The sequence below is a fragment of the Oreochromis niloticus genome, linkage group LG5, assembly GCF_001858045.2.
Source record: "Oreochromis niloticus isolate F11D_XX linkage group LG5, O_niloticus_UMD_NMBU, whole genome shotgun sequence".
In the NCBI taxonomy this organism is placed as follows: Eukaryota; Metazoa; Chordata; class Actinopteri; order Cichliformes; family Cichlidae; genus Oreochromis; species Oreochromis niloticus.
The window spans coordinates 38,759,841-38,781,137 of NC_031970.2; the positions used below are offsets into that span (position 1 = coordinate 38,759,841).

The following is a 21,297-nucleotide window of genomic DNA, read 5'->3' on the forward strand; positions in this document are numbered from 1 at the left end:
ATATGTGGTGATGCGTATGCGCACGCACGTGTGTGTTGAGGGGTTACGTCTTTATTAGCACCCTGACCGCTCCCATTGCATGTCTCGTTTAGATGACATCATGACAGATCACGTCTTCAACTCAAGGGGCTTCTTTCCATCCAATTTATTCAGGCAATGTTAGGACGCCCGTGGGCTGTCCCAGGAGCATCTTTCTCTGTTTTGCCTTCTCTCTCCCTCAAACACACACACACACGCACAGACACACACAAACACACACACACGCACACACACACACATACAGACATTCGTTCAGTCTCTAACACACTCTCTTGGAGCTTGTCAAATAGGGCAGGAAGACTTCATTATCCTCCAGTCCGGTCTATGTTGGCCATGACAGGTTCATCCGCCGGCCACCCCACAATCGATACAGCTGACAGTACAGTGTCTGTGTGTAGGTGTGTGTGTGTGTGTGTCTGAGACCGAGGCAGAGAGCGAGTGTGATTAACTTCAGCCAGGAAAGCCATGATGTGTATGAGCAAGTGATGAGCTGAAGTGTCAAAAACCAACACTCTGTTGCCATTACTTATTATTTCTCCTTTTCCTTGTTTTTGTTTTCTTCACGCGCATGCACCACACACGCACACACACACACACACACACACACACACACACACACACACACACCACACACACACACATTGACATTTACATATTTGTTTTTCACAGCAACTTCCACTTGGTGACATGTGGCTGAGTAGAACAGCTGGGCAGTTTACCACCAACTATACATTTCTGTTTCAGAGAAACAGTTTCTGTTTCTAGGACTCAATATTCAAACCCTGGCATAGAGCAGACTCACTGTAGCTGGCTATATAATTGTTGTGGTAGTTGGAAAAAAGTACCCAGTAGGCACTTTTCAACTTTCCATAGTTATAACTTCTGGAGGAAATCCTTCCTACCGTTTACAGTTCAAAAGTCAACACCCTGTGTTTTATGAGGCTGCTCTAGCTCCTACACCAGAGTAGGTGCTCTCCAGCACAAGAAGAAAGCCTGTAGGAACCGATAAACATGCATGCATTGCTGTAGTACATACGAGTGACTTGAAAGACCACTAGAGGTCTTTAAAGGCCCAAATGGGTCAGAGGTGTTATAAAATAAAAAGCTACAAACCCTTAAACAATCTAACAGTGCATTTACAAGAATATTTATATCATATAAAATAAAATGAATATGCACATTATTCTCAGCCTCATGGTTTCCTCTTGCGACCGTGGTGATCCAATGACACGCAATGGTGCAACAGATGAAATGCTTTGTAACATGGCAGATGCAACATGCTACCTCTATTTCACTTAGTGCCATTATTCCAGGGTTGACACCTAACTTTAGTATTTATTATGAAATATGGATGAGCACAATGAATGGATGGATAATTACCTCCGCCAAAGGGATTATTTTCTTGGTAATATTTGCATGTCATTAAGTTTTGAATTAATTCTGTTAAAAAATTTTTAACAATCCATTAAAATTTGGGTTACATCTATCAAGTACTTCAAAGTCAGCTAGACAATTTATTGGTCAAAAACTGATAAAAGCCCTACAACTTAGAAAGTATGACTCTTACAAGTGTGGTGTGTATTCTCAACACATAGAAAGCACTGTGTAAAGATTTAAAATATCATTTTGCATTTGACCTCTGATCTCTACTTTGGTAGAAGGTCAAAGTCATAATAATGATGTATAGAAATCATATGGAAAATACAATGCTATTCCCTCAGAAATAAATACTGCCCAGAGACTGAGCTGCCTTGGAGGAGGTTTACTCTTGTTACAAAATACAACCGTCAAAAGAAGATGACCTCACAGAGGTAGATGATGCTCACCCTTCTTTTACAGTAGAAGGAGATGCCCTCTTTTGCTTTCTTAGCCACATGTCTGCAAATCTAGAAGAAAAGGAATGAAGAAACCCTTCTCTGAACCTGCTGAGGAATTTTGATTTAGATGGTCAACATGTGTTTGACACTCAGTAGGGATATTTCTATTTTTTCCGAGGTTTCTTTAAAATCCGACGATCTGTTGCACTGAATCCTTTTAATTTATCTTTTATTTACCTATCAGTGCTTTTCATGTTTAAATGTTGGTACTTGGTGGTACTATAATGTGGTATAATAAAATGTTTTAAACAGAACAGAATCTGGATCATGCCCTCCTCTCCATCCTCATACAGTGTCATCTGTACTGTCACAGAAGTACAAGTGCTAACAATGTCTGTGAAGGTTCTCAGTCATTCAAATCAATTCAGTTTTATTTATAAAGCGCCAAATCACAACAACAGTCACCTCAAAGCTCTTTATATTGTTAGATAGACCCTACAATAATACATTTCGAGAAAAACCCAACAGTCATATGACCCTCTATGAGCAAGCACTCATAGGGGGCGACAGTGGGAAGGAAAAACTCCCTTATAACAGGAAGAAACCTCCAGGCTCAGGGAGGGGCGGCCATCTGCTGCGACCAAATAATTTAGAGGAGCCAGAGACATCCCCTCTGCCAGGTCACACCCTTTACGAATCTTCATGTATACACACCAAATGTACTATAGCATTACCTTTTTCATTGCATTTCTCTGTTTAAGTAGCAGGGAATGCTAGCAGACTGAAAGTGTAGTGTGAACGTGTAATCCAACTATCAGTGCTCTTGCCTTCTCTTGTGAGTTTACAGCTGCTCCAGATGTTTTCATGAAGCTGAAGTGGTTAACGTTAAAATGGAGAGAAAAGTTCAAATGAACACTAACCAATAACACTAACTGTTTTTTCACCAGAGTCTAATTGAAGCTTCTTAAGCAGGACAAGATGCAATTTAAAGTTTTGAGGGCAAAAGAGGAAAGTTGTATAAGAGTTGGTTCCAATGCAATAAAAAAGAAACACTACCATACATATGCAGCAGTGTCACTGACATAGCTTTATGTTTTATTCCCATTCATTTGATCAAAAAGTCGACTAAAAGGGAAAACCTGTTCTTAAAATGCTAATTAAACCTTTAATGATTGTAACTCATTTAACCACATTTTAATCATAATAATAAGTAAATCAATTGGTAATTCAAGTTATTAAGCTCCTGCTTATTTATATTGAAACAGGGAAAGGTTTCTCATAAAAAATGTATTTCACTGTACTGTGTTATGACTTAATTGATGATATTACACTTAAATTAGTTTAGAATTGCTTTTCTCAATGAAAAAACTAACCCTCTGGGTGCTTTCTGCTGCTATCAGCAGCACTCCAGGCCTGATTACATACTTCCTTAAGACACCTTTAGCTTGTCTTTGAACTATCTCTGCTACCCTCTCGATGACCATCCGCTACAGTGTAATTGGCTCGACAACCTCCCACGAGACAGTAGCATCCTACAATTCAGCAAAACTGCTGCTGGATGGTGGTGGAGCTAACTCACCTCTGCAGCAGCTCTTTGGAAATATTTCTCTTAATAAAGATGTCAGCTGAAGGCAATGATGTTCCACAGGTGCCGGACCACTGGTGAAGACCCTCTCGTGGTTTGAATGCCCAGGTGTTTGAGTACCTCAGGCTCCCCAGGATGCCAACATTGTGTTGCTGGCTTTAACAGGTGCAGCAGGGATAATTTGTTCAGAGTGAAATGATCTGAGATGCTCTTGAGTCAAAGCATTCTCCCTCTGAAGCTTTTTATTGTCTTAAGATGCCTGTAGACTGTTACACCAGCGGAAACTTAATTTTTTCTTTCTTTTTGCTTCTACATTTAGTTCGTGTTTTCTAGACAGAAAACACTTTGCTAGCATACCTAAACCCATTTAATGTATTAAAATAACTTAAAAAAAGAAGTTGGGTTTTCTTTCAGCCATAGTTTTTAGAAAGTAGAAGCTGGCACCTTCTTAATGAAGTCTCAAACATTCATTTTTACCTTACCCTAAATGAAAGGTTTTTCCATTTGGGTGTCCTTTTCTATGAAATTAGATGCATGTTAACCTAACCCAAAGCCTGCCCATACCCCTAAGGCTGGCCTTAAATGGAGTGCCAGTGAACCTGGTGGAAGATGAGTTTTGTTGTGTAATGTATTCAGGAAATACCTTTTGGAGTCATATAGACTAACAGTCAATATTTTTATAAGACCCCAATTTTTCCAGTTATTTATTGCAATTCGAGTCTTTCAAGTCCAATGAAAAGCATGAAATGGTACAAATGTAAGGGGTGAACTGACAGAGGTTAAAAAAAGGTAAGGTTACTGAAAAATAATGTACATTTCAGAATTATACAAAAATACCTTTTTCAGGAAACACAAACTGGGTTAAAAATTTAAAGCTGTTCTGCAGCAATAGAGGTTGATCAAACCTTGAAAGCTACTAATTCCTACAGGTGTTCCAAATTTTCTGGATTATTTACATCCCCCTCTGTCTGCATAAAAGCAGTGTTGGAACACACTGTGGTACCATACATGAGCATCAGTTCAACAGTACTGTACTGCAGAAGGTAGTGTGTTGTTACAAAAATGGTGAGAAAAAGGCAATTAACAATGAAAGAGACACAGACCATCATAAAAATGTAGGTTTTTCCTACAGAGAAATTGCAAAGAAAGTCAAGGTGTCAGTGAGCACAGTTTCCTTCACCATCAAAAGGCCCTCAGAAACAAACTCTGACAGGAAAAGGTCTGCAGACCCAAAAACCACAGCTGAATCAGAGGACAGGTTCCTGAGAGTTGAGAGGTTGCATGTCAGGCGGCTCACAGGACAACAGCTTCAAGCACAGCTTAATAGTGGTCATAGTAGCAAGTCTCAGTTTCAACTGTGAAGAGAAAACTTTGAGCTGCAGGTTTGACAGGACGAGTTGGAGCAGGAGGGCCATTGCTAAGATGTCAGAATAAGACAAAAAGACTTGCCTGGGCCATGAAACACTGCGATTGGACTACTGAAGACTGGAAGATGGTATTATGGGCTGATGAATCAAAATTTGAAATCTTCGGTTCATCACACAGGATCTTTGTAAGGCGTCGAGTAGGCAAAAGGATGGTTCCACAGTGTGTGGCATCAGTGTGATGGTCTGGGGTTGTTTTGCTGGATCCAGGGTCGGTGACTTGTGCGGAGTGAGAGGCACTCTGAACCAAAACGGCTACCACAGCGTTTTGCAGCACCATGCAGTACCCTCTGGTATGTGTGCCTAGTTGGTCAGGGGTTCATCCTACAGCAAGTTAATGACCCAAATATAAGTTCAAGCCAGTCAGATTACCTTTGATGAGTCAGACGTTTAAAATACATTTTGGTCATTAATTTGATTTCATGATTTCTTTTTTAACTCCAATTACTTATTTGTACTCTGCTTTAATTTCAGAGTGCAATCAGGCATTAAACTGCATAATTTTCAGTGAAAAAATGGAAAATTTGGGGTGTTCTAAAGCTTTTGACCGGTCATGTATGTTGCAATGGTTTTTCAAGTCCTTCAGCAGTTTGTGAACATGTATGAGGCATTTTTGATAGCTTTAAAAAATGGTAACTGTTAGAGGAAATCATCTTGACTGCTCTTAGTGAAACTCACTCTCTGACAAGCTACACAAATATGGATTTTCTGTACTGTATTATCTCAGTTTTCGCTTGTGACTTGTGACTGACCAGAACCATAACCCTATCCCTAACCCTGTTTGATTTTCTCTCACATTTTGGCATTAAATAATAATTCTAACTGATACACAACAAAAACTATTCAAAAAAAAAATATTCTCTTTAGTCTTTCTGTAAAATGTAGGCTTAGACTAAGGCTTAGGGTTAGGGTTACCCTCTGACCTGGAAAACAGAACATATAAAATATTCTTCTCACAAACACATATTGGACTCTTCCCTCATTAGCATAGAAAGAATGAAAATGAGCTAATATAACTGCTCTGTTTTATTTAAGGATTTGTTCATTGTGGTATTCTTTTTCAGTTCATTAGCTTTTAAAAAAGGGGTTCTTGAGAAAATGATAATAATTTTAATACTAACAAAAAATAATAGTTGCTCATTCCAAAATCTAATGTATTTATCCACTTATTGGAGGCCTGTCTAGCCCATAAGTTCCCCTTATTACCCAGGCGCTGTTTGCCAAAACATTATTCTCAGACAGTGTTTTGCTCCTGGTCAGCTGGCTTGAAGATTAATTTTGCTTTATTAACGTTTATTTCTTCTTTGTATGGAACAAACAATAAATGAGTTTGGAAGGATGAGAAACATGAAAATGTATGCTCAGACAAATCCAGATCTCCAGGCATGTGTGGTCTGGCAATCTGGCATTCCCGGCATTTGCCCAGAGGGCTGATGCACTTGTGGGCTGAAGGGTCAACCTAATTACACAGACAGGTTCCATTTAAGAGATTTTTTAATTCAACAGGTCTGGCAGTAACTAGGCCTGGATGTGGCAAATAAAACTGAACTGAATTTTTGACTAATACTAAAATTTGTCTGATCTGAAACATTTAGGTGTGAGAAATATGTAAAAGCACTTTACGAAACAGAAATCATCAAAGATTGAACTGTACTCCTGCTGGCTGCAGTGAACTGAGACTCTGTCATGGACGCTGCCACTGTAGATACTTTTTTTATACATTCTTTGGAAAAACGATTGTGTAAAAAAATTCCAGTTTGTTTGAATGTTTTTGCACACAGCTGCGCAAACAATCCGGTAAAAATTGCATCTCAGAATAGATACCAATTAGACCATTTCCCCTACTGATCCCAGACCAGTGCAATTAACACTCCTATTCCAGAAAGGTTATTGCTGTCAAAGAGCCCACAGACACACACACCCACACACACACACACAGATGCGCACACAGGAGTTATTAAGTCTGTTATGGTTGTGTGGCCGATAGTATGAGAAGCAGAAAGGTGTTGGGCAGAACCTGATATTTCCACTGAGTTAATATTCAGACCTGTTACTTCACATAGAGCCCAGCATTAAGCCTGGAAATGCCACCAATGAGCTTCCACATACACATACACACTCCCGCACACGCAACCAAAAGCACATACACACACAGTATTAGCCAGCCGTCAGACTCCACTTATTCTTAGTCTTCACTGTCTCTTTTTGTTTCCCCTCCCTCTGCCATTCTTTGGCTGCCCACAGCTCCATCAAATATACTAATCTGAAATTAGATCTCTCAAGGAAGACACCATTCATCAGCTGTGTCTCCTTTGTCTTTTTTTTTTCATCTCTCTTCTGAAAACTTGTGTAGTGTGTCTGCTTTAATGCAGTTTGTGGAGTGGGGTAAAATATTATTAGTATAGTCTGGCCATTAAGTGCAGAAGTCTGACAGATAGTGTGTTAGTATTTTACACAGGGAATGATAATAATCTGTGAATTTTAGTAGACATGCACATCTTTAGTAAAGATGTGCAATCCAGTTTAGTACAACAAAGCAACATATTGTTCCATTATCCAACTTTTGCAGTAAAAATGGAACAAGCTAAATCAACACCTTGTCTAAATATTGAACACAATTAATAACTGTCACGCAGACATATATATGACACCTCTGAACAGTCATGGCCCACAGGCACAACTGCCAGAGTGCACAGAGCTGCTCACTATTTCCAGCGGTTGCATCACAGGATCTTCATTAGTTACACAGCTCATACTGCTAATTGTACACATTATATTTGTTGCTACTGGCTCCTTTCTTAATGCCCAAATGTTCCCTCATTACTAAACAGATTTATGAATCTATAATTTATGAATCTATACTTTTGACCCTGTGTGGATTAGAGAAAATCCAAAATAAATGAAAACGTGTGCACCCGATTCTTGTTTTCTAAAGTGATTTAAGATGTATGCTGTACAATCAGTCCCCCGGGGGAAAAGAACAGTTTCAAGAAATGATTAAAGCCCCAAATTGAATGTAACCTTCTGACCAAAACTGTATGGTGCTGCCAAAAGAGCTGATTACAGCGGCTGCCAAAAGGTTGGATGTAAAACACCAACTTGCCTGTAAACACTTTCCAACTACTCTCCAAGTCATACTGAAAATGTGAAAAGTCAACTCTTTCTCTTCATCTCGTTACACCTGCTCCCTTTAGGTGTTACCCTAGCGGGTCATCTGCCTTCCAAGCACCCTCCTCTGTCCCACCAGAGGAGGGTGCTTGCATGTCGTCTGTCATGACACCCATGACATTTTTCAGAAAAAATTCCTTTGTCTTTCTCTTTTCCTGCAACATTCAACATCCTTTGTCCAATAATATCCACAATCTCATCTCTGCACATGTCCAAACCATCTTGGCTTTGCTTCTTTAACTTTGTCTCCAAACCTGTGCTGTTCCTCTGATGTACTCATTTCCAAACTTGTCCATGCTGTCACAAATCCCCCCTGAAACTCCTCCCTCTCCACCCCTCTGCACTCTCTTCTTCACTTCTCTTGTGCACATTTGAACTCATCAGCCTTTATTAGCTCTGCTCCTTGCAGCTTCACTGTTACACCTGTCTCTCTCTCTCTCATTCACACACGTTCTGTCTTGCTGCTGCAGACGTTCATTCCTCTCCCTTCCAACTGCAAAAAGTGCAACACAAATTTGAAATGGAGACCAGTGTAAAAAATGAAGCCACAACTTTTACTCTGAAGGCAGATACTCTGTGTTTATGATTCACATTGCACTACAGCTTGGTGAGTGAATTCAAGATTCAGGTTCAAGGTTCAAGGTTCTTTATTTGTCACATGCATAGTTATACAAGTATAACACACAGTGAAATGTATCCTGACACGCTCCTCAACATGTGCAAAAACAGGGAGAGTGGGAGAGTTTGTAGATATTCATGCAAACTAAGGGGGACTGCAGCAATTTCCTAGTTAATAAAGTTCCATTAGATATTCTGCTTTTTAACTGATTTGTCTGTTTCATATAATGGGGAAAAATCCAGTTCAGCCACCCACCTACATTAAAAATTCATTCAGTTCATTGTAACAGCTGCCACATTAGTGTCAATCAAGGTGTTCATGATTTGCTATTACTGTTTATTTCGATTATGTTTTTGCAGATTTTACAGGTTTAGTCAAAACTACAAATGGAAATTAAGGGTGAACAGGACATCTGAGCTTATTTCATTGTAACCACATGGATGGAGATCTATGTAAATAAGCATGGGTGCTTGGAGGAAAATACAAATGAGGACAAAAAGAGGGGACATACTGATAGGTTACAGTGAGAAACAGAACTTGTGTCATTTTTGCCTCAGTCTTATTTTTATTTTTCATTAAAAAGTCGATCAGTTCAACAACACTTTTTTTGCTTGTGTGGTCTGAAGCCTGGAGCATACTTGGTTGGAAACTTGTATGAGATGTGGAAACTGAGCAGGACGTATTATTCATCAGCACAGCAGACTCCCTGCGACAGTATGTGTGTTTATGCTACAGCCATGAGCACACAATAACCCCTCCTTTCAACTCCTTTCCTCTCTACATATCTGTGAGTCAGCCTTTGATTCTCTCTGTTATCTTTTTCAGCATCCATTCTCTTTCATATCACACATTATGAATAGACTGATATAGATTTCATGGTACAGGACGTCCAACTTCTGTGAGAATAGACCCCCAAGATGCAGCTTAGAAACGACTGCTTTAACAAACGCTTTTATTCTGCTTAACAACAGCTCTCTGATCTCCCGGCCACTCAGATGGCAGCTTCTTTGGAAACAGTAAATGGATGGAGACAAACAAAAGAAATTGAGATTAAAGAGAGAAAGGGAATGTAAAGAATTAGATAAATCAAAGAATGTGGATCAGAGAAGAAATAATTGCCGCAGAGTTAGCAGAGGCTGAGCTGTTTGACTGCGTGACCCCATGACATCCTGATTGGAAACACAATTAGCAATAAATAAGGAGAAGTTATCACCAGCCTGGATTTTTTTTTTTTATCACTTTGTCTTTGCTCGTTATTTTTCCTAATGAAGAAGTCATATATCAGTCATGTTATCTGTCCTTTCAGGGCATGTTTTGGAGATGGGTGCACTGAGGTACAGACAGTCGGTGCACTGGTGTGGTTTATCAAGCACTCTGGCTTATCGCTTCTTCTGTTTACTGTTGTACTTGTTTATCAATGTTGGTATAGTTACTCAAGAAAAGTAATGGATTACACATTACTCATTACTTTTTAAAAATAATACAACACATTACTCACCAGAAAAAGTAATTACTTGCACTAGTGGTTACATTCCTTTATTGTTACTCCATTAAATAATATCAAACACATTGTCTCATAATTACCAGTTAACAATATAAACCTGAGGCTACAGTCCGACACGCAGACAACACAGTTCTTTCTGTCCTGGACGCTGTTTGTATTTAATTCTTTTTTTGGCCATAAAAATGAAATTAATGTCCAAATCGCTACTCATGAAAAACTTTAGACCACTCCACCATTTTCCTCCTCCCACACATGTCCTCCCTGCACCTCTGTGGATTCCCCCCATTTGCAGATTCATTCCTCAGTTAACTTACACTTTTTCTGATTTGTTGCAGCGCCAACTTATATTCTCTGGATCAAATCGTCACCACCACCAAGCTAATTTATTGAATTGGCTACTCTTTTGGCAAAGCTTTAACCCATTAGACAAAATTCACAGACCTTAAAGTAATGGGCTGTCAACCCATGAATAAAAACATGTTCTACTGCAGTAGCTCAGTTTCATCTGAAATAACTGTCACTGGGTTTTTTCTTTCTTATCTTCCTTCCCATCTTCAGCCTTTTACAATTGCAATTATTGATCTTCAGCTGACCCCTGCAGCCAGTGCCAACCTGGCTTTCATGGAATCATTGGCACCAAGTGTGATTACCGCTATGCGACTCAAGTGAATAAAACTCAAGGAAAAAAAAAATGTTTTGAATGAGTGAGAATGTGTTTAAAGTTCTATAAAAACATTAAATATTTCAGTGTCTTAACAGGTGGAACTTGTTCAAGGCTTTTCTAAAGAGTGACTTATTCATGTAAATGGGTTCAGGACACTGAAAATTTGGTTCAGAAAATGGAAATTTGTCTTCCCGCAGATGAGAGAAATAGTTTTTTTAATCTTTATCACTTGAACAAACCTGAACAGTTTTGCTTTTTAACCCCAGTTATCGATGCTCATGTTTATTTTGATGTGGTTTTAAAAAATCCAGTCAAACCATGGCATGACACTTTAAATATTTCCAGCGCACGTTGTCTGGATTTATCAAATAAAGCAAACTATATTGGAGAGGAATTTTGCCACATTTTTCATTTTGATGCATGCTGCAGTCCAGAAGTACTTTGACCTAAAACCTCAGAAAATGCGAGTGGCTTTTTGCTCTCCGTCTGTCACATTTGCTTTCTCCTGATGAGAGATCTGACGATCTGAAAGGCAGGAAACAGATGTGTGATTTACAGCCAATTAATTTTGTTCTCTGCTGCATTTTGTGTCTCTGTTGTACTTCACTCTCATTCTCACTCTGTCTGACACACACAATACCATGCACACCTACACCACCCTGTCAGCTGGCCGCTCTGTGAAGCACTGCATTTCTGTTGTTGGGGTGATAGAAAACTCCCTTATCGTGCTCTCAGAAAGATAAACATGCCCTGCTGAATCTTTCACTTCTTCTTTTCCCTGTCTGTTTGCTGAGGAAGAGCTGCAAAGATTTCCATTATTCTCAAAACTAAAGTACAAGCAATCTGGTTCAATCTTGTTCCCTCCCTGCTTGCCGAACCGCTCCCAACCTCCTGACAGTCTGCCGTCAGCTGCTGTGATTTTTCACGCTAGAAGAAAATTACCAGGAGCTAAACTCTAAGATTTCCCAAGAAAAGTGTAACCCAAAAAAGGTTGAGAGCACAGTGATGGCAAGACAGGAATAATGAGGGAGATAGAGAGGTATACACCCCACTAATTAGCTGGGGTCTTTACAAGTTCAAGGAGAGTTTCAATTTAGGCGATAAAGATGAGAGGATGAGGATGGCAGGGAAGGGTGAGGTTGGTTGAGGTTTTCTACATCTTAATTAAGTGGGGTTTTTTTTGGGGGGGGGGGGGGGGGGGGCTGTGTTGAGGAATCTGGGGAAAGGAGGGAGGGCACAGGGTGAGTTCAGGATGAGGAAAGAAGTTGAAGGGCTTCTACGGAAAACCCAGACGTCTTATCCGAGGTTGAGTTCAGCTGGGGGTCGGCCCCAAGCTTCCTGGGGTCAATGATTTCCCTTTCAATTACTTCACCACTTGCACAAGGATTCTCAGCCCAGGAGGATCATGGATAACCCTGGGGTTAAACTCACGTGCATTACTTAATTCAAACATGCATACAAATTGGCTTCACTCAAGCTTGTGATACTCAGGAATGATCAGTCCTGTATAGTTCTGGGACATCGTGATGACGATTCAAAAGTATCAACTTTACCTCTGATGTATACCCACAACAGCTCATGGGAAGAGTTTCTATTCTCTTGGTGAAGGAGGAAGTCATTACGTTTCAGTACACAGCACCCACCCATCAGTGTTTTGATGCATAGTTGTACATTCATGAGATGCCTTTGGGCATTTGTTTGAGTAGTTATTTAGAAGCATTTTCTAAGTGATTCTAAGTGATCACTATGTAATAAAACACTTTCAAAGTTTGCAACAAAATAAAGATTTAAAAAGTTTTCGCTCCTGGAATTATACAAATATTTCTCACATAGTTTAGTTCAGGATTCTTTGATAGTCACATTGTATGCAAAAGGTTTCACAGGTTAGGGTCAGGATAACAAGTGACAAGTAAATACTTCCTGTTGATGCTAATGTGGCACAAAGATTAAAAAGTATATCTTTGCAAGCAAAACAAAGAAGCTTGCAATAGCTGCTGAGTTGTCTCAAAGTGTCTTCTGCAATTACAGTGTGAACTGGTATGATTTTTACCCAGGAAGTAGTGCAGGAAATATGGGTGTCAGTTGGGCAACATATAGTCAAGGTAAGCAAATGGACAATCACATTTTGTTGTTGTTTTGTTTTTTTATTGCCTCTGTACAGCTCAAGTGGATTTTAAACTGTATAGTGTTTCATTAACTGCTTTGGAAATACAGATATTTTTACACACATAGTGTCACATTTTCAGAGACACAAAAGTGGAAAAACTGACATCACAACTTAAAGGATTGTTTTGAGTAATGACTGCTTGAAGTGTTGAACCATGGAGATCACCAAATGCTGTGTATCCTCCCTTGAGATGCTTTGCCAGGCCTTAACTACACCCACCTTTGGTTGCAGCTTGTTTTTCTCTCCCTTCTCTTTTCTCTTCAGTAAACTAAAAAGTACGCCTCGTTGGGTTTAGATCAGGTGACCGACTTGGCCATTGAAGAATCTCCATTCTCTTTGCCTTGAGAAACTCTTGGGTTGCTTTTGCAGTACGCTTTCGATTATTATCTATTTGTACTGTGAAGTCCTGTCCATTCAGGATTGCATTTTTCAGCATTCGTCTGAATAAGAGCAGTGAGCACAGCCCTGTAACTTCAAAATTTATCATACCATTAGCAGTCACACCATCACCGAACACTAGTGACCTGGTTCTGTTATAATGACAGTGGCTCTGTAATAATGTGTAATTGTGCATTTGGTGGGATAAAGTGGGTCCACTTGTCTCTTCAGAGGGTCTGGTCACTGCAGTCAGCAATGGACAGGAGTTTCCTCCATTCTGCCATCATAGCAAGGGTAGACTGGGGGCCACATCTCAACCTAAAAAACAAAAAAAGACATATGGGAGGTTTTGGACATACATGTTAGAAAGAGCTGCAACATCCATCCATCCATTCTCTGCCACTTTTCCTTTTCAGGGTCGCGGGGGAGCTGGAGCCTGTCCCAGCTGTCTTGGGGCAAGAAAAGCTGCAAAATATCTTTTGCAAATGTGGTGTTCATTCGTTGAGTAATGTTCCAGAGACTTTCATGTTAAAATACAGTTAAAGCAGTATGGCAGCAGTAGACACCAATATGGCACCAATTGTTCCTATAGTTTTGAAGATCGTTTTCTGTCTTTGATATTGTTTGTGTTTTCCAATGGTAGTTATTATGGATATCTATGCCATGGGGAGTTTACATAGTTAATTATCAGTTTGGCTAGTGTTAAATGGCAGATCTCACATAAAAGTTACAATTAAACTGATTTCTCATTTATAAAATTATCCATTTCATTCCATAATGATCCAACAATTCACCCTTTATGAGGATGTCTATTTGCTTTTTGTAACATGCAAAAATATTTTTTTCAACAAAAGCATGAAAGAAAAAGGAAGAAAGGAAGAAAGCTGCTCTGAAAATCACATTCCCCTACAGTTCTGGTTAAGTTATTTGCATGAAGTTTTGACATCTCACAACTGAGTCTCCATGTTACCATGAATAAACCAGTTGACAGAATATCCCCACTTCCTCAATGAAAGTCCGAGGATGCTTTTACTTCTATTAGAAGAGCAGAGAAGGAGGATATTTACCCTCTCTCATCTTCGTGTACGATGTTTATGAGCAAGTGGATTTGCACATAGAGAAAAATATAAGTAGGAAGAATATATAAAGTCCTTCTATACAGCAGTTTACTCAGTCTAGACTAGATTGTAATCGGTGCTTACATGTAAATTGAACTTCCCATTTCTATAAGCCCATGTGTTTATCTTAAATGACTTTTCCATGATATGATAACATTTATTTCATGCAATTAATACAGTTACACATATAATGCAATAATCTTTGACATGTATAAAGAAACTGGGCCATCAGTGGAACTCACCATCATGTATTCACCATCTTGGAACCATAAATGTCAGTCGGACGCTATTTTAGATCTGTGAGATAGTCATGTCCAGATCAGTCATTGTGTCACAGAAAGACTGAAACTGTTTTTTCTATCATGATTTGAATTTTTTTGTACCCAAAGAGCGGACTGTAACTACAATTGAGAGTTTTATAATGTTTACTTATAAATGAAGAGAGTTCAGTGACAGGCAGTAGGGAGTACTGGGGCAGTATAGAAAAGGAGAAAGAGAGTATTAGATAAAGTTGGTCTCATTCAGAGAATTGCCAAAATAAAGTGAGTGGACAAGTTGCGGTCTTACTTGATAGAGCAGGAGAACAGTCCTTGGAACAGGGTTCTGGGAAGATCCAAGGTGAGCAGCAGAGTGTCGATGGTGAGTCAGTGGGCAGGTGAGTGCCAGGAATCCACAGAGAGTATTTGGCTGGGAGGGCGACAAAGGCTTGTGACTGGCTGTGAACTCTCGACTCCTTCAGGCTGATTTTCCAATGGAAATGGATCAGACTTCAGGCAAGGAAACAGGAGACAGATAAAGATACTGGGTGGACATAATGAACTGGCAGAGAATGACTGCCACAGTTGGCCCTTAAATACACAGCACAATGAGTTGATGCATTACAGGTGTGAAAGTGGAAGCCTATGTTCCACCCATGGAAACACAAGTTTACACATGGAAATTCAGCTTTTAACATCCAACAGAGTTAGGTTGCATTTTAGATACGTGCTAAAATGCAGAGACTAAATGGTAAAAGGGCTGATTCTTATATAGGGCTTCTCTACTCTCCTGGAGTACTCTATACAACATGCCACATACATCCAATCACTGTCCTTTAAACTTCTTAAGTACCATTCATACACATTTATACTCTTATTTGGGGTTAGTACCTTGCCCAAGGATATTTGGCATGCAGACTGTAGGAGCCAGGGATCAAACCAGCAACCTTCCAGTCAGTAGATAACCTGCTCTACCTCCTGAGCTACAGCCACCTGTAAAATTTAAAAATGTAACTAAATGTTACATTGGTCTTACAGTTCTACTTTTTATAAGAGTTCCCTTTTGGTAAGGCAAAATTTTAAAATTCCATACTGGGGGTAAATGTGAATCTAACCCTTACTATGAACTTGTCGCTAGCTACAGAATCGATGTCCAGAGGTGAATATATGTGTTTTGGGTGTCTCAGTTCTCTTTAGCTGCTTATGAAGTATGCAAAATGTATTTTACCTGTACACTCATCATTATCATAAAATCAGGTGAATTAGACTTTCACTACTTTCACCCTACACTGAAATCTGATTCCAGACCCTCACAATGACTAATTTGGCTAAATATTCGGGATTTGACAGTTAGTGGTGTCAACCAGCTATACAGTTTCAGGAATATCTACATGTGAAATGAAATGCAAATGGATGCTAATTAAAATGCCTCGTTTACATTTGTTGTGTTTGTGAATACAAAAATAGTCTGAGCGGTATGTTTAGTAAGGCTGAGGCCTCTTCTTGGAAAGATGCAGAACAGTGCCCAATGATGCATTTAAATACATGATTCTGAACTTAATATTCCTGTTTATTGTCCTTCATAAAATCTGAACACTTTCTGGGTATCTGTAGATAAACGTTTAGGAGTTCAGCTGACAGGTACTGTATATCTGCCTCCTCCATACAGGAAAGGAGTGAAAGGAGCTTCCTGTGATTGACTTTCTATCTAAGGCTGGATGTAGATGCAAGGAAGTGTAACACACATAAACACTTTTGGAAATACCAAAGCATTGCACTTACTATTCCTCCTGTAATGCTATAATTACCCACCAATGGTATTCAGTAAACAGTGTAAATCAGATCACATACATGTACATGAGGTGCATTACATTAAAGGAAATGCATCCCATCGAAATTCCGTGAAGTGAATTCCAACAATGCTGAAATGTAGATCTTGTGATTGCATATGTGTATCGTGCACCAGCACAATCAGGTGGAATGAATCAGCATGTTTAAGATCTTCTTTAAGTTTAACAGATTAAAAACGAAAAAAAAAAAAAGCTTTTTGAAGAAAAAGAATGTGAAGGTCAGGTTTTTTCTGACTGGCAAACATTTGTCACTCCAACACAGGCATATGCACTCTAGATAATGAGGTTTGAAATCATCACCAATCATCTGGAAACTGAGACCTTGCTCTTCACATTCTCTGAGATTCATATACAGTACATGACGCATCTGCTGCTTTACTGCCGCCTCTGTGACGGCAGTCGCCTCATGTTTTATTTGATGTCAAAACTAATGATGATCACGAAAGAATGCATGATCATGTGGGAAATAGAAACTATGAATCTGAGAAATGCAGGAACGTCTGACTAACCTGAGAATGTTTGCCTCTCTCTCGTGCTCTCTCTTTCCACAGTGGGATGCCATTAATGAGATGGACGAGTACTTCAGTCCTATCCACACATACCAGGTGTGTAATGTTCTTATTGTACTGTGGGGCTGAGTGCTTTAGGATTAACTGTTATAAGAACTTCACCTTGATCCTGGGGAAACTGGGATTTTTCCATCTAAATTAAGTTAGATTTTAAAACGCAAACTGTGAATTAATTAATCATAAATCAGTTCTTTATTTTATTAGGTTATATAGATGGTGTACTACTAATACTGCAGAAATTACAATTCCTCTTGATGTACCAAAGTTGAAAAATGTTTTCAGTCTGCACCTGAATGACAGATGGAATTTTGACATGTATTTGTCTTAATTCATTGACGAGTCTTTAACTCATGAAAACACCCAATGAAACCCTAGGAAAATATATCAGTAGGACTGATATTCCATGTCCTGACATGTCCTACAAAACAGTTCCCACAGATAAAGCTACTATACTTGAACAATAAGAGAAATCAGCTTATAGAATCATTTATTCAACAAAGATATTGATAAAATTATTTTTTTCTGAGTCGACTTCTTTATATTGGCTAAATCTGAGCAATCTCATCATGACTGCAGGAACAGTCACTTTGAGCCAAACTGTTGCAGCCGTAACTGTAGATGCTGAGATATTTTACATCAAACGGTCTGGTGTTAAGTGACCGGTCCTGGACTTCTAGATGTTGTTAAAAAATATTTTTAAATAATATAGAGACTATTTTTTGTTTTTTGTTTGTTTGTTTTTCTCCATCATTCAACTCACTCGCCCCAAGTGGAGGAGTTCAAGTATCTCGGGGTCTTGTTCGCGAGTGATGGGAGAAGGGAGCCGGAGATCGACAGACGGATTGGTGCTGCGGCTGCAGTGATACGGACGCTGCACCGGTCTGTCATGGTGAAGAGGGAGCTGAGTGTAAAAGCGAAGCTCTCAATTTACCGGTCGATCTACGTCCCTACCCTCACCTATGGCCACGAGCTGTGGGTAGTGACCGAAAGAACGAGATCGCGGATACAAGCGGCAGAAATGAGCTTCCTCCGAAGGGTGGCTGGCCTCTCCCTTAGAGATAGGGTGAGAAGTTCGGCCATCCGGGAGGGGCTCAGAGTAGAGCCGCTGCTCCTCCACATCGAAAGGAGCCAGTTGAGGTGGTTCGGGCATCTGATAAGGATGCCTCCTGGGCGCCTCCTGGGTGAGGTGTTCCGGGCATGTCCCACCGGGAGGAGGCCCCGGGGCAGACCCAGGACACGCTGGAGAGATTATATCTCTCGGCTGGCCTGGGAACGCCTTGGTGTTCCCCCGGATAAGCTGGAGGAGGTGGCTGGGGAGAGGGAGGTCTGGGCTTCTCTGCTTAGGCTGCTGCCCCCGCGACCCGGCCAGATAAAGCGGAAGAAGATGGATGGATGGATGGATTCAACTCACATCACAGTCTTTTTTCTGAAAGTCTTACCTGAATGGTATAATGGGGCCAGACGGACGTGGTCCCAGCTAATGAAATTAATTCAAATTGAGAAAAGAATAACAAAATGCAAATATATGTGTCACATTTGTGTAGTTTATAAACACTTTACTTTAGAGTTTACTTATTAAAATGAAAAATTTCAACAATTTGCTTACTTATATACTAATTATGTAAGAATATAAGAAAATCCTGAAAAAATGTGAAAGAAATACTGAGTAGTAGCATCAACCCTGACAATAACCAACTTTAGGAACATGCTTTCTTATTTATTTATTTATTTATTTATTTTTATTTTAAACTAGTGTTAAGGCAAATGACTTCTATGTACGTGTTTATAATAGAAGCCGTGAAATAACAACATATCTTCCTCTGAATTAGGTCTGTAACGTGATGAGCCCGAGCCAGAACAATTGGCTGGTGACGGGCTGGATCCCTCGGGAAGGAGCCAGGAGGATCTACATCGAGGTCAAGTTCACCCTGAGAGACTGTAACAGCATGCCTGGAGTATTGGGCACCTGCAAGGTAACAGACAGACTGGAAGGAAAGGGGGGAAGGGGGTGGGTGGGTGAAGTCCAACATTTGTTGATGAAAGCTGGCAAAGAAAATGCACACAGAGTAACTTGTGTTCACTGTATTGAGTATGCTCATTATTCTGAGTATTATGTCAACTCAGAGTAATGGTATCAAACATTTGCCATCTGGTGGTCTGTCTTATGTGCTAAAATTAAAACATTTTTCATCACAACACTAATTATGACCATCCAGAACCTGAGAAAATGAGAACCAGCTGCAGCTCTGAGGCTGTGTTGTTACTTCATTGAATGACCTAAATATAGACTTATGAAAGCTTTGCCATAGCTAGGAAACTAACCAAAGGTAACAATGGGATTATTGTGTAGTTTACTCAAAATGATGCTGGTAAATTAAACACTGATAGTCAAATTTTACCAATTAAATCTTAGTTATTTATCAACAATAAATTCTCAACGCTAGCAAGACTTGACAAACTTGTTTATGTACATAAATCCTTAACTTGACTTTTGGACTGGTAATAGAACAAGATAAGAACAACATTTTTGAATCCTGTGGTGGTGATAGCATCTTACATTGGGAGGAAAAATAACTAATTTTGGAGGAACTGAAAAGTCTACATTATTTCTAGAAATTGTTTCCAAATGCCACCTTTGGGAGGGAAAATTACAGACTATGTGAACTTTACATCAGTATTTTGGCTTTTGCAAAGCATGGAGATATGGTTCCAACATACCTCTGATTTTGTAATATGATGAACAAGCGTGCAGTACTTATGACACCGTATTTGTTCTGCAGGAAACTTTCAACCTGTACTACTACGAGTCTGACAGAGCGGTGGGCTCAGCCATACGGGAGAACCAGTTCATTAAGATTGACACCATCGCTGCTGACGAGAGCTTCACAGGGGTGGACCTGGGAGTCAGACGACTTAAACTCAACACAGAGGTACGAGCTTCAACACTGAATAACTCAGTAATACTACAGGTGAATGTCAATCCAGGCTTTCAAAGCAAAATCTCACTTTGGATTGTAAGTTAGCATGCACACCTCCACACAAGTTCAAAACAAGTTGGAAGCATCCACATCCACGGGAGAGCCTCTTCCAGTCACGTCACTCAAACTGTTTTGAGCTCCAGTCTGCACAGCTGTGAGAGAAAACAAATAGCAGCACTTGGCTCAGTGTTTTCAGATGTGATTTGATACTGACAACAGCTTCAAATTTGATATAGGATAGTGGTACTACACTATTATTGATACCTAACAACTCTGTTGCCACTCTTTTTGGAAGCAGAACAATCAGTATTAGGACATTTACTTAGTTATCAGCTAAGGCTAGCAAGCTGGGTTAGCAAGCTTCATGAAACCACTGTATAAATGCAATACAATGTACTAATAGTACTAATACAAACAGAATGTTACTCAGCAATACTGAAGCAAACTTGTGGCTTGTCTGAATTTCATAGAAGGCCATATTAAAACCACATAACACTGAGAGATCCAGTAGTGTGATTTGACTTAGCCTCAAAATTAGCTATCAGAAAGAGCTTTAGCTATAAATTTTGTATGACGGTGAAGCTTATAACAGGCCCAAATGTTTTTTTCTATCTGGCTGTAAACATCTCATTTTCATAACTGAGGTTAGGATTCACAACAGTGGAGTGTGTATCAGGTCTGACTAGTTCCACAACAGGAACTGTAGTCTTTTTATATCTTAGATTTAGAAATTTAAAGCTGAATTTTTGCCTTGTTTTAGGTCATCTCACTATATCACCTTGCAACAGGAAAAAGATTAAAAGAAATATTTAATTAGAGTATTTAAATTCAGTTTCTTTTTTCATGTAGACATTAATTTTTATTTTTACAAATATTGTGGCCAATAATATCATTACTAGATCATTAAAAATAAATTAATTACATTATAATAATTATACTTAATGATATATATTGTAGAGAATCTATGATTTTCACAAATGAATCCAAAGAAATAATGTGCATCTATGTTTAAGTGGGGAGGAGTAGCTCACAGGAAAATGATCATTTTTGCCACATGACAAATGCTGATTCATGATTGCACAGCATATGTTTAATTCTTACAAGAAAAAGCTACAGAAGCAGCCCCCTGATAACCTGGAAAGAGCAGCAAAACTCATAAT

The 21,297-nt window shown here is 39.4% G+C and overlaps 1 protein-coding gene across 4 annotated transcripts in view; it reads left to right on the forward strand.

Moving 5' to 3' along the window:
• epha8 (eph receptor A8) overlaps positions 1-21,297 on the forward strand; it is a 144,245-nt gene that overhangs the window by 42,700 nt on the left and 80,248 nt on the right. For all 4 annotated transcript variants that reach the window (XM_005452257.4, XM_005452258.4, XM_005452259.4 and 1 more), the window contains exons 3-5: positions 17,142-17,195; positions 18,989-19,132; positions 19,940-20,089. In XM_005452257.4, the coding sequence (XP_005452314.1) occupies positions 17,142-17,195; positions 18,989-19,132; positions 19,940-20,089 (348 nt within the window). The remainder of the gene's footprint in view (positions 1-17,141; positions 17,196-18,988; positions 19,133-19,939; positions 20,090-21,297) is intronic.